This window comes from Miscanthus floridulus, chromosome 11 (assembly GCF_019320115.1).
Source record: "Miscanthus floridulus cultivar M001 chromosome 11, ASM1932011v1, whole genome shotgun sequence".
Lineage (NCBI taxonomy): Eukaryota > Viridiplantae > Streptophyta > Magnoliopsida > Poales > Poaceae > Miscanthus > Miscanthus floridulus.
The window spans coordinates 89,790,057-89,803,766 of record NC_089590.1 but is presented as its reverse complement, the minus strand read 5'-3'; the positions used below and the strand labels follow the sequence as shown (position 1 = coordinate 89,803,766).

Genomic DNA, 13,710 nt, shown 5'->3' with positions numbered 1-13,710 from the left:
ACTACCTACTCCTAGATTACAGAGTACACCAACTACCTACTCCTAAGATACAAGGGTACACCGACTACCTACTCCTAAGGTATAAAGTTTAGCTCAACCATCTCCACTCTTCATACCTTACTAAGTACAGGAGCTGATCACTCCAACTCTCAACAGAAAGTGGTCGGTCAGCCCCTCGAACAACAGAGAGACGCGGACAGCAGATTAGGTCTTACACGCCCAAACGCAAAAGCTAAAGAGGGCAGCCGGGGCGTCCAGGTTCAATGCATTCTCTTTCTCTCTCGTTTCCTCTGCAGTGTGACCTGACCTGTGCCCTGTCGCTGCAATGCAGGTCATCCCTTTCAAACCCCACACGACATGTTTCAAAGCCAGGTCCAAAATCCAGGAGCTCTGAGCTGTAGAAAAACGGCTTTGGGGCGACGAAGAGCGGGTCATTTGCAGTATAAGTACCTTTGATCGAAGAGCATCACTCGCAAATTAAGCAGCTAGCTAGGTGAAGATGCATCGAGGACTGTTCTTCTTCCTCAAGCCGTAGCCTGTGGGAGGAGAGGCCAGAGGCCTCGCATGGAGTTCCCCCACTCACTTCTTGGTCACACATGTTCATTCCCTCAGGTAGAGAGGATCTTGTCTTGTTTTTGTGCTGATTTCTTCCTCGTGTAAGCTCGTGCGTGGGGCGATGGATTTGCCTCTGATCGTCCTCATGCCTCTTGTATCTTGATTTGGATCAATGCAAATAAATCACCGATGAGTGACGGTCGATCCAAGATGCATGTGTTTCTTGAAGTTCTGAACTTCACTAGCTATTTGCTCGACATTTCTTGTGTGCTGTATGTATATGCTTTGTGATCAATCGCCTGTATAAATGCAAAGATTGCGACTTCTAGTTCTAGTTCATGTGCTCGTACGTGTTTATCTTGACGCTGGTATCGAAAGAGATACACTTGGACCCTACATGTTGTCTTGTTTTTTAAGTAAAAAACTTAGATCCTGCTTTTTGTTTCAGTGGCGACTTAGGTGTGGACTGAATTATTTTAGAACGCGCATTAGAACAAAGATTAACTATCCATGCTGTAAATTTTCTATGATTTTTCCCAGCTCCGGTAACTACTATGGTTATATGGCAAACAGAACGGCACACCTGATCAAAGATCCAAAGCACCATACAGGCACGGTTCCTAATAATAATAATACAATCTATAAACTACTCGCTCGCCCCTCTCAAATTATCTGATGCTTTAGATTTGTTCTAAGTCAGACCAATTTAACTTTACTAAATTTATAGGAAATAACATTGATGTCTATGACACCAAAACCAAATAGATATAATATGAAAATATGTTTCATGATAAATCTATAGTTATTAGTTGGTACCATAACATTATTTCTTTTGTAAAAATAAAGACTTATCAAACATGAGGCATATAGGTTACTTATCAACATACTATTGAGCAAGTGGCACATGCTTCTAATCTTTCGGCCGGCGCCCCCTTTTGGATTGCGAAATTTTTCCTATGAGCCCTCAATAATCAGGGTATCTCGATTCATGATGACCTAGGATCTAGGAATCATGGCACAAATCAGCAGGCGCCAGTCGACTCCCATAGCAACACTCCCTGACCCCTACGGAGCAATACAGGCACTCCACAAAAACACAATCTTAAATCTTAAAACAAAAAAGGCATGCAGCTACACAATTCAAGCAGGAAACAGGAAACGAGTGTTCATTCACTTGAGCATAGTTTATCACATGAGCAGGGAGAAACAGCACATAAACGCTACAAGGTTTCTAGTTTCAACAGAGTTTATTCTCAAAGCAGAGGTGAATCCCCACGCCGGCTTGGAGATACCCACCTGCCAGTGCCGTTTCACTCCATCAGACTCGCCCATCCTTGCTATGCCAGCAGCACACATCGGCACGAGTTTTCACATAGCCCAGTACGATATCCTCATAGGCTAACTTTATGTACATAATAACTGGATGTCTGGATACAAGCAGGTCTACAAGTTCTAGCAGACTTCGGTGTCAAACTTGAGGCAGATCCCCATGCTGAAGAGTTCCTGGTAGAGCAGCTTCGCGCCATAGGGCACATTGATTCTCACTATGTTCTCCGAAGACTTGCAGAAGCCGCAGTAGGGGCCACGGATCTTTTTGCCTCCGGGGACAGACCTCATGACAACATTAGCCACGCGCTCACATGTCTGGCAGATGTGCATCTGGGAGAAGTCACTAAGCATGAAGAGGCGTTCATGCAGGTTGGCAGCTGACCCATGGGCGAGGAGGCAATCACGCTCCATTTCTCCAAACTTAACTCCACCAAACCTTTTCCTGTCGGCAACAGGCTGCCTCGTGAGGGGGTGCACCGGCCCAGTGTTACGGAATTTCACCTTATCTTCGGACATATGAATCAGCCTCTGGTAAAAGGTAGGACCCATGAAAACCAAGGATTGCATTCTTTCACCAGTTCGGCCATTTAGAACATTCTCAGCTCCCCAACGTGAATAACCAGCCCTGCAATGCAACAAGATACATAAAATTTTGGAAATCAACTGAACAAGTCACATAAGAAAACAAGTATACAACGCAAGAATATAACTAAAATATTCTCATTCTCAGATGCATTACATGCAAAGTTATTTGATTATCTGAAGTAAGATCCTCACTGATAACATGTTAGTGTGTGAGCACACTCAGCTTTATATCTTCTACTAGTGGGCCACTATGGATGTCTCGGTTAAGAAAAAGATAAGCATCAACTGATAGTAATACAAGTTAAAAGGGAAAGGGAAAGTTGTGTGTTTCCACCATTTTGGAGCAAAAGATTACAAAAAGATACATACATGTGAAATTACTGTAAACTAAGAGATACTAAGAACAATGCAATACATGTTTACTCAAATGACCAATATACAAAATACGAGGTTAGCCACCAGCCATTCTGTGCATGTGTATTTTATTTCCCTACCTTTCTTTTTCCTTTTTCTTCTTCTGTATGTGTAATAAGCAGTGAAGTACTAACAGAGTTAAGACTTGAGAGCATAGGGTGCATTAATGACGTAAAAGTTTCTTATAAGATGTACTAGTAAGCTTAACGATTACAAAGTTCAACTAAAACAAGAAGAAACACTTACTTGTGCAACTGTTCTGTAATAATGTCAACTGATGCTGTGGTGAATGGTGTTGCATATCTCATTGTACCTTTGCAGGCTATTCCCTTCCCCAGAGCAGCTTCAAGCAGCTGTCCAGGAGTTTGACGTGTTGGGAAGGCATGTGGATTTATCACAATATCCGGGACTATACCTTCGTGAGTAAATGGGAAGTTCTCTTGAGATTCTAGAAAACCAACAACACCTTTTTGGCCATGCATGCTGGAAAACTTATCTCCAAGGCAAGGTGTCCGAACCTAAAATCAGATCAACAAAGAAAACTTCATATGGTCAATAAAAAGTAACATATGTGGTGTAAATGTGAAGGTGGGGACGCAAAGAAAATTAGAATAGTCACATTATAAGTGTTGGAAGGAATCTAAGGAAATGGAAAAGGGTGACTTGAGCTGCTGGCCCAACCAAGCCAGCAGCCTATCTGGGCTCATCCATGTCCTAAAAGTCAAGAACAAGGAGAAGCCAAATTCGTATTATTACTTTTTTGGGGTATGGGGACGTGGGGTGGATCAATGCAATCATGTAAAGTACTGAACCCCATAAAAAGGTACTACCCCTGTTTCATAATACTTGTCAGATTTGATTTTCTAATTATCTATAGTTTTTTAGATATATGGTTCAATAGTGTGAAATTACCATTGTAAGAATTGCCAATATTGGTACCCAAAGAATATATGTACTTAGAAATATTAGCGTGTGTTGAAGTTACATCCTAAAAGCTAATAGTGCCAAGTGTTGTAAAAGAAAAGAGGTAATAAAGTCGAACCAAGTTTTATTTTAACCATAAAGGATGAAGTACCCATGAGCGCACACTGATGCTTGTCTTTCTTATCATCCATGATCTCCTCTTAATTGCATGGCAAGAATATAGGCATAGATAATTCATTAATATTTTTCAGTTAAAAAGGAATGTCAATAAGACCAACAATAATCGCTCAAGAGCAAGATAACTACTGGGTTAAATAAAAATGTCAGGCACACAAAACAGGCAACATGCTTAACTGACAGCCAATGCAGCTACAGATGGTTTATGTCAATTGGTGGAACAGTCAAGAGAAGAATGCAGCATTCTATTGTCAAATAAGGTCCGTACGCTCGCTAGTGAATCCAGAATTCAAGGAATGTACTAATTGGTTAATGCTTAATACTTCTTTGCTAAGACAAATGTCATTTAGGTCTTGTTTGGCCGCACTCGTATCCACCTCATTTCCACCCCAAGTTCCCAACACATGTGGAATGAGGAGCAGCCAAACAAGGATTACCTGTCTTAGAGTAACAACAGCAAAATTCTTCCCTTCATCATTTGCTGAAAGCAATACTTTCTGAACCATTCCCTTTTCTGTATGCTTCAGCTTAATACTGTGGTCTTCTCCAGATTCTGAGACTTTTCCAATAACGATGTCATTGGTCTGAAGACTTGCGCCAATGTAAGGTAAGCCATCATCATCAAGATTGTCAACACGTCCTCTTTTGCTTTCTATTTTTCCAAAGTCTATCTTTTCCTTCAATTTCAGTCGCTTGGTTCCATCCTTGTTTTCTACATCTGTCTTATAGCTCCTGAGGTGTTCAGTCCTAAACATACCTCGTTCAAGAGAAGCCCTATTCATAACCAGGGAATCCTCTTGGTTAAACCCCTGATGAACATTCACTGCTACAATTGCATTTTGTCCATTGAAATATTCTGGTCTCGCGAAGTCATCTTTTCTTCCAAAAGTAGTATAATCTGATCTGCCAAGACAGTCGGCTACAACTGTTTTGAAAAGAGGCCTCTGAGGATAATATAGTTGATGAGAAAGAGTATCAACTCTGATGTGTGGATTTGTCGTTGAGTACCCAATAGCTTGTTGCGAGTGTTTTTCAGATTGGTACAATACCCTCCGAGCAAAATTGTGGTTTGCAAAAGGAATGATACCACAGCTTAATCCCATAAGAAAGGAAGGATCCAGCTCACAGTGAGTATAACTAGATATAGCTCCTTCACTCTCAAACAAATGCCTGATTCCCCACGCACATTGTATATCTTCTTCCTCTTCAACACCAATGAACTCAATTATTTCTTGTTGCATTAATTCCTGGAACGAGAATGAACGCCCCTTCGGTTTTCTGATTTTATTAAGATTCTCAACCACAAGAAGGGGTCTGAGGATTCGCCCTGCATCAGAGAACACACGAACCTCCTTGTGGTGCTTGTCCCTTTTAATTTCAACCTAATAAGATGAAACGAGAAACATAAGAAACATTATAAAGAACATCTTGGTGTGGAATATTAGTATGCAGTACTGAGAAGGTGTCAACAACTAAAAGCAACCGACATCCTCACATTTGTGCATTGAGAAAAGGATGCAACCTAAAATTACATGACTCAAACACAACAGTTGAGATAGGCAGGAAATGTTCAGCAGTTAACTGAACCAGAAAAGAAAGACAGAATACAATTTGGGAAATTGATAATAAACAAACTAATATAACAACTTGGTCACTTCAAAGGAAATGATTTTAACTTATTTATACTCGCTCATTAACCAAATTGCAAAAAAAAAAAAACATTTATCCTCAAAAAATAGGTAATAGATACAAGACAGAGCACCAAGATTGCAAAGGAATTCGCTCAAAAAAAGAGTTGCAAAGGAGCCAAACAAACTAATATAACAACTTGGTCACTTCAAAGGAAATGATTTTAAACCTATTTATACTCGCTCATTAACCAAATTGTGAAAATCATTTATCCTCAAAAAATAGGTGATAGATATAAGAGAGAGCATTAAGATTGCGAAGGAGCCAAGGAAAACCATTATTATTCAAGCAGGCTTTATAAGCAAGTTATATGGATCAATGTATACTAAAGATGAAAAACTTTTGTAAAATCAATGACAGGAAATTGGGACTCTTCTAAAACAAAACATTGTAATATATGGAACCTGCACACCAAGCATCTTAGTAAAGGCTGCAAATAAGTTAAAGCAGAAAGTGACCAGCCATGAGAAAGAGAGAGAACCTGAGGATCAATCATACTGCTGCGTCTCATGCACCTCAATCGAAATACAAATGAAGCTGAATCTTTACAAGATCCCACCCAATTGCCATTCAAAAAGATCTTATCCATTCTTTGAATGTGCTCAGTAGGAATGTCATTCAGCTTACTCATTCCACAAGAAATGAAGCTCTCAATCAAGGGCTGCCCCATCCTTGAGCTAACAATAGCAGTAACAGCTAGATTTTTTACAAGTCCACAGTTTTCACCATCCGGAGTGGACAAAAAACACAGCTTTCCCCAATAGGATGGATTCCTGTACGTAAGGGTTTAGTTTTAAGTCGCTCCATGTTAGGAGATACAAAAACACAAGATGGACATGCAATACTTGGTTGCTGAAAAATAAGATACTTACGGATATCTTGCATCACCAGCTTTCCCAGCATAAGCAACCCGCTGCCGGGTTTTCCTCAAGTCAGACATCATTTGAAGAGGATTAGTTCTCCTTAGAGTCGCAACAATTCCTGAGCACCGTTCAGCTCTTTTGTAGGGATGGCACCAAGAACCAGTGGAAAAGGCACGATTTAGACCATTAGTAACAATCGATGCATCTATATAACGTTCAAGATCTTGTAACTCGCGGTCACTATTTAAATCTCTTTGAATGGCCTTAACCATGTGTCTCTCTAACAGCCTAAGATGTGCCCTAAGTTCCCTTCCAAGCAATTCACCAGGTAGGTCCAGCCTCTTGTTCCTGAAATCATCCTTATTATCACATTTACGCTTCCCAGTAAAAGCCATTAGCAGACATTTCACCATGTACCCTAAGAAAAATGCTTTGTTCCTATTTCCATTAATATCAGGAAAAAGAAACCTAGCAACATAGTCATCAAAGGACTCCGCCGGAGGAAATCTAGAACTTTTTACCAACTCATCAACATATTGACGAGCTTTATCTGATTTACGAAAGCCTTTACACAGTTCATCAGATTCTTTGATGGTTGCAGATATCGTGTTGATAACAGAAGCATCACAATCTTGCATATCTATCACATCAAAGGCTTCCTTATCTGATGATATTCCAAGTGCAAAGAACAACAACCAAACTGGCATTGTCGCATACAAAAAGGAAATGGAAATGATTTTGCTCCCACTGAAATCTTCACTCCTTGTAGATTCAACTAGTTTAATATATATACGTCTACTGCTTCATTTCATGCATAAAAGAGATCATCCAGCAAGGACGGTCACTAATCCAAAGCCTCTTTAGACATCTTTGCTCTTGAGCAATGAATACCTGCAGGTATGACAACAATAGAAACATAGTTAGATGACAGAAAAATACTATATGTGATTCAAAGGGCATTCTCTTTGCAGTAAAAAGGCTACGACTCAGATAGCCACACCCCAAAAGGAAACTCCAAATGAACTTAGCAAATAATCGGGTATCTGAAATCGTGAAATAGTATATGAGTATGTCATCAGCAGATCCTCATCGTTCCTGTAAATAATTATCACTGGAACTTTGAAAATCTATTAGAATCTCCAAGATGACTAAATAACACACTGCAGCTCATTTAGACCTATTGGATACGTGAATCTCCAAGATTTTTTATTATTTTCGTGAATTTTGAGTACATGGCCTGATACGTATGCCTGTTGGATACGGCCCAGCCCAACAAGAAACAATGCTATCTCCAAATGCCCCCGACGCCATAGCCCCCCCCATAGCCCCTGACGCTGGAACGCCCGCACCCTCGCGCTGCCTCCCGGAAACTCAGGCGGTACGCACGCCTCGTCCCGCTCGCCGGCCGCCGGCGACGAGTCTCTGCCCCCGCAACGTCGATCCAGCGACCCTCCGACTCCCGTGACTGGCCGTGAGTTCATCCACTTCCCTGTTCTCACTTCTCGATCTACTCTACTGTTGCTTGATTTCTTTGCTCCTCACTGAGGCATCTGTCAAGAAGAATTGATGCATATAAGACAGTGGGATGTGGGAGGAGATTCTTTTGATTCGCTTGGTGGTATTGGCATTCTCGAAGTGGCTGACCTCTCCCCCTTGATCTCTTCCCCTTGATGAGCCTGAATTGCAAGCTGTGTCTTTTGGTTTGGGTGATCTGCGGCTTGATGTTGTGGATGAGAATGAAACAAATGAGAAAATAGGAACTTGATGTGAGCCTGAATGCCTTTTATTACTTTCCTATATTTGAGACTACTATAAAAAAAAGGGGCGTACACAGTGCAGAGAGCTCCCGCTCTGTGAGGGGTATGGGGAAGGGTGTCAGTGGCAAGCCTTACCCTCGCTTGTGCAATGCGAGGAGACCGCGACTCGAACCCGGGACCTTCCGGTCACAGGCGGTAAGACTCTGCCGCTTGCACCAGGCCCGCCCTTCATATTTGAGACTACTATATTTGAGACTTGAGACCTGCTGTTCTGTAATAATAGAACTTAAGTATTTAAGTAGATTGCAATGTTTTGTTGTTTTATCAATTTTAATGTGTTATTATCTTTTTATTTTAAATAGTAAAACGTATCCGCGTATGGATTTTTTTTAGGAAATTGCCGTATCCTTATCCTTCCAATACCGATACATGTATCAATATCCGTGCTGCATAGTTTAGACCTGTGTTGCATGGATACATGTGATGGGCAGTGTATCCCTTATCAGATACGTATCTGATACGGATACGCAAAGGATACAGCTCCGATATATATCGGCAGCGTATTGGAAATGAAATAAATCCAACAAATGTCGTTACGCACCGGCGATACGTATCTGGGACAGACCACCAATATGGCCCATCCCAAGTAACCTCCGACACTCCATCCTTATCCACTCCCACGCTGTTCTGCGTCTCATTCGCTGCATCGTGCCGCCGCCCGCACACCCGTGCACCAGCGCATCGACACAGCACAGACAAGCGCTCCCATCCGCTGGCTGCCGGCGACGAGCCTCCGCCACACTGGCGACGCACCTCCCCCGCCCCCGATAAGAAGCTCCACCATGCCCCCACGTTGCAGCATGCACAGGCCCCTAGCAGCGATTCAGTGACGAGCCAACGACAACCCTCTTGTTGGCTTTCTATTCTCGAATTAGTCATGTTCTTCAGTTCTTGACCTCTGCTGATTTTCCTTGTTTCCCATCCTCATCTAGTGCACTCTGCTGTGTTTTGTCCACGATTTTTCCCAGCCGCAACAAGATGGCAAATGGCATCACCAACAAATTCGAGTACTACTGGTGCTAGTGCTTCGTTCTATACTTCTATGCCAATAACACCAATGACCAAGGCCAGAGCTCATACATTGAACTTCTATGTTTTCCTACAGTGATTTATGAACTTTATTCAGCCTGTTCGTTTCGGCTGGATTGGCTTATAAGCCATGGGCTGAAAGTACTGCTGGCTGGTTTGGTGTGAGAGGAAAACACTGTTGGCTGGCTAATAAGCCAAGCCAGATACAGGCAGTTACAGGCTGCCGAACAGGCTGATTATTTGGAAAATTAGTGAATGGAGATGCTTATCTTGACTTTTGGTTGACTCAAAAATTGAAAAAGAGGAAAACACCAATATTGTAGGGTAATATCGAACTTTCTTTTGGCTGCTATTGCTTCTATAATTTTAATGTTTTATTATTTATTTAATTAAATATCATAAAACGTATCCATGTATCGTATTTTTTAGACAAATGCCTTATCCGCGTATCCATATCCGCCCAACATTGATACACATATCCATGCTGCATAGGTTTAGACACAAGAAGCTAACATATGGCACCAGGAGGAGACCAACTCAAATGACTGATGTGCCAAAGTTTCCTTTGATACGATAGAATTCTGTGTTTATATAGCTACAATCATATTTGAACATTTTTCGCCCTCTTATGAGCTACCAGTAATGCACATTACACAATTTTGCTCACTGGGTTCTAAGAAAGCTCACAGCCCTATAGTCCCATACCAGCAACAAAAGGACACTTGAAAGTTAATAGTTCAATCATCCTACATAATACATTAACACAGAGATCACAGAGTTATACCTTCTCCATTCCCTTGACCAAAAAGTATCCACCTGCATCGAACAGGCACTCACTTTCCTTGAGACTATGCAACAAACATAAGTTTGATTTCACCATAACCGGAAGGAGGCCAATAAATATCCAATGAGTTTCATTCATGAAGTCCCTTTTTTGAACAAAACCATCATTCCCTGTTTTAGATTTGTCACTTTTCTCCAAAGAATAAACCTGATACAATGAAAAATAACCCTCAGATAATCAGGTGACCATAAAATCTAAGCAAATGTGAGTCATTATGACACCAAAACAAGTACCAAGGTCACACTACATGTCTCCAGCTTCATCATACATAAGGAATAAGTAAATGTAACAGACTCTTCAAATGGAATCGAGCAAATGGAGAAAACAAGAATAACTATAGTGCTGATGACTGATGGGATGTCCTCAAAACACCAATCACCCATCCAGTCCTAGGCTGCTTTATTTAATATTCAATCATTTAGAACTATGCTATACTTTTTTTTCCTCGTCACTGATTTTATAGCTCACCCAGGATGGCACATTTTTTTTGGAAAATCATGGCATATATAAAGAACAAGTAATGGACATGTTAAAGAATGAAAATACTCAGGACCTGAATAGTCACTTCTACTTTAAGTCTTGAAGCATATGTCATATTCTGGAGACGAGCATGCCAAGGTTTAAAATCAACAGAACCTTCATCTTTCCCGGTCCAAAACACAGGCTTTTCAAGCTTCACTCTCCCAAACTTGATGACGGCATGCTTCCAGCCACCTGATCCTTTCTTTGAAGGATCATAGCCAGGTTCAACAATCACTTCCCCCAGCGAATCAAAAAGCTCCTGGAGCCCATGTGAGACAAACTCATTGTAGGAATTTATCTGATGGCTAATCAGACCAACTTCATCAAAGAAGGACCTTGATGCTTCTTTACAAAACTTCTCTAGGCTTTCCACACTCATGTCGATTGGAGCATTGGAATATGGCTCGGAAGAAGACTTTCCATTAACATCATCATTGAGGGATGATTTTCCCTTAATATCCACATCCATAGAGGACTGGCCTTCATTGACATCTATAGGAGAATCCTTGCCTTCATCGACATCTATAGGAGAATCCTCGTTTCCCTCCATGCTATGGGATTTTCCTGCTCCATTGTCATCCAATACCATAGCTTCTGGCTCAGAATCAGAGCCATTTGATGGTTGCCCACTGTCCTTCTGTAGCTCTTCCATTACACAAGCACTGACAGCTTATACCCTATCAAGTATCACAAAATCACAAATTAGTCAAATTAGAAATTAATCGTCTCAACAGAAATAATACCATACAGAGTGGACTGTTAAGATCATGAAACCAAAACAACTAAGGCATTAATGTTCTACGAAAAATACGGTCATAAGGCGCAAGGGGAATTTGCATGCATGAAGCATCTTTCCAAAGAGTTGTGTGCCTCAACCTTAGGATGGTGTTAAATCATTTATACAGCTCAGAGTATACACTGAGTTGCATAAAAACCAAGGAGCAAGTGATAGCACATATCAGAGAAATCCAAGCAGAAAACAATGATATACAAACATCAGCCTATCACTTATCAACACCCTGGCTCATCATCAAGTGGTGACAAACTGAAGAAACTGGACGATTGCCACACATAAAACGTCAGCACAAAGCAAGTCACAACAGAGAAACCCCATCTATACTGCTGAATGGTTTTATTTTCACAGCAAGTCAGTACCGACTAACGAGTCATCAAAAGACACCAGGGGATGAAATTGACATAGGAGGCACAGCGATTCAGCTGAACCCTAGAAAATCATGGAAAATAAACTGCATTCGTTCTGGAAAATAAACTGCATTCTTCCTTGGTACGTTCTCAGATGCCCCACTCTAATAGAGTGCGGACGAGCGGCGGGTGGTGGATCCGAACCTGGTGGGTGAAGGGGAAGTTGCGGTAGGCTGGACGCGGACGCGGAGAGCGGGGTCGGCGGACAGCTGGCGGTGCGGCGAGGCAGCGTGTCGCCGGCGCCCGTGAGCGGTGGTGGGAGGCGGCGGCGGCGCAACCGCCGTCGCGCGTTCACTTGTTCCTTCGTAGTCCGTAGAGTGGGTGGGAGAGGGAGGGACGGAGAGTTCTGGCGGTGTAGCGCTGCGGGAGAAAGGAGAATCGCCTCGAGTCGGGGACGGGGGGTTTAACGGGGACGACCGGCGGCGTCGACGATGCCCGGTGGTTCTGACAGGCAGGCCAGTGGTCAGAAAGTGCTCTGCGGGTCCCGGTCTCAGTGAGGAGCGCATCTTGTCCGCCGAGACAGATCGACCGTCCATGGTGCCATGCAGGACATCCAACGGAAGAACGAACCTCATAGCGGGGATCGAGGAGGGCAAGAACATCGTGTCGTGTGATGTGATTTTCTGTGCGCGTAGAACGGGTATACTAGCTGTTTAGTGTGCCCAACCAACAGCAACGAGAAAAGGTGAAACGATCAATCGACAAAATGTCAAGCGCTCAGCCTTCGCATGTGTTCTTTTGTTACCACGAAAGTTACAACTTACAAGTGCTTTGTCTATTAGGGGGTGTTTGGTTTCTATTCGAAAATTTTAGTCCATGTCCCATTGGATGTTTAGACACATGCATGAAGTATTAAATATAGACGAAAAAAATAACTAAGTGCACAGATTGTGGCTAATTTGCGAGACGAATTTTTTAAGCCTTTGACAATGTTGTGCCACAGTAAATATGTGCTAATGGCGGATTAATTAGGCTTAATAAATTTGTCTCGTAAATTAGCCTCCATCTATGTAATTAGTTTTATAATTAACTCATATTTAGTTCTCCTAAATAGCATCCAAATGTCCGATGTGACATGGACTAAAATTTAATCCAGGAAACCAAACACTCTCTTAGTTTAGACGAAAAATAGTGTACAATATAGAGCCTATTGGTTGAAACGTGGACGATTTATCTAGCAAAAAAGTATTGCCTGTGCCTCGGCAAGTAAGTTGGACGGTTATGTTGTTTGGTTGGTGCCTTAGAAGACTACTATGGCTCGCAAGGGGCGTTGAGAATGCGTCGATTCCAGAAGCTATATGGAGTTACATATAAATGACAGATATTATTTTCAAAGTAAATGAGTTGGGTTTTGTTATCCACCTTTAGTAGATTTATTATCAAAATAGTTTTTGTGAGGAAAAATATTTCTGATAAAACATATTTAAATATGGTACTTATTGGTTTAATGTCACCTATGCAGCTGTGCTCCAACCTCACACGAATAAAAAATAAAATAAAAGAGAAATATTTTCGCGTCATAAACCCGGGGTCCCTCAGGGACCGGCTTCCCAAACAAAGGCTCGGCCCAAACTGATAACGCACAGTTCATGGGCCGGCCCAAGTATCGGAGCGACAGGGCGGGGGAGTGATCCAATCTCCGACCGGAAGGTCAGGCCGAGGAGGAACAGCGCCCGTTTTTCGACTCCGGCCCACCTCTCCGACCGGAGCGCTCGCTTCGGTCATCAGCCCGCCTTCGGACGGCCTCTTTCGACCGGAA

At 42.2% G+C, this 13,710-nt stretch overlaps 1 protein-coding gene across 1 annotated transcript; it reads right to left on the bottom strand.

Moving 5' to 3' along the window:
- Positions 1-1,694: 1,694 nt before the first annotated feature.
- Positions 1,695-12,376, bottom strand: LOC136492569 (DNA-directed RNA polymerases IV and V subunit 2-like). Its single transcript, XM_066488539.1, is given in 9 exon segments — positions 1,695-2,509; positions 3,130-3,401; positions 4,422-5,366; positions 6,155-6,446; positions 6,546-7,333; positions 7,335-7,427; positions 10,167-10,373; positions 10,780-11,425; positions 12,096-12,376. Coding segments are annotated over 8 exon segments (3,720 nt in total). The 5' UTR covers positions 11,401-11,425; positions 12,096-12,376; the 3' UTR covers positions 1,695-2,007.
- Between the last annotated feature and the right edge of the window lie 1,334 nt (positions 12,377-13,710).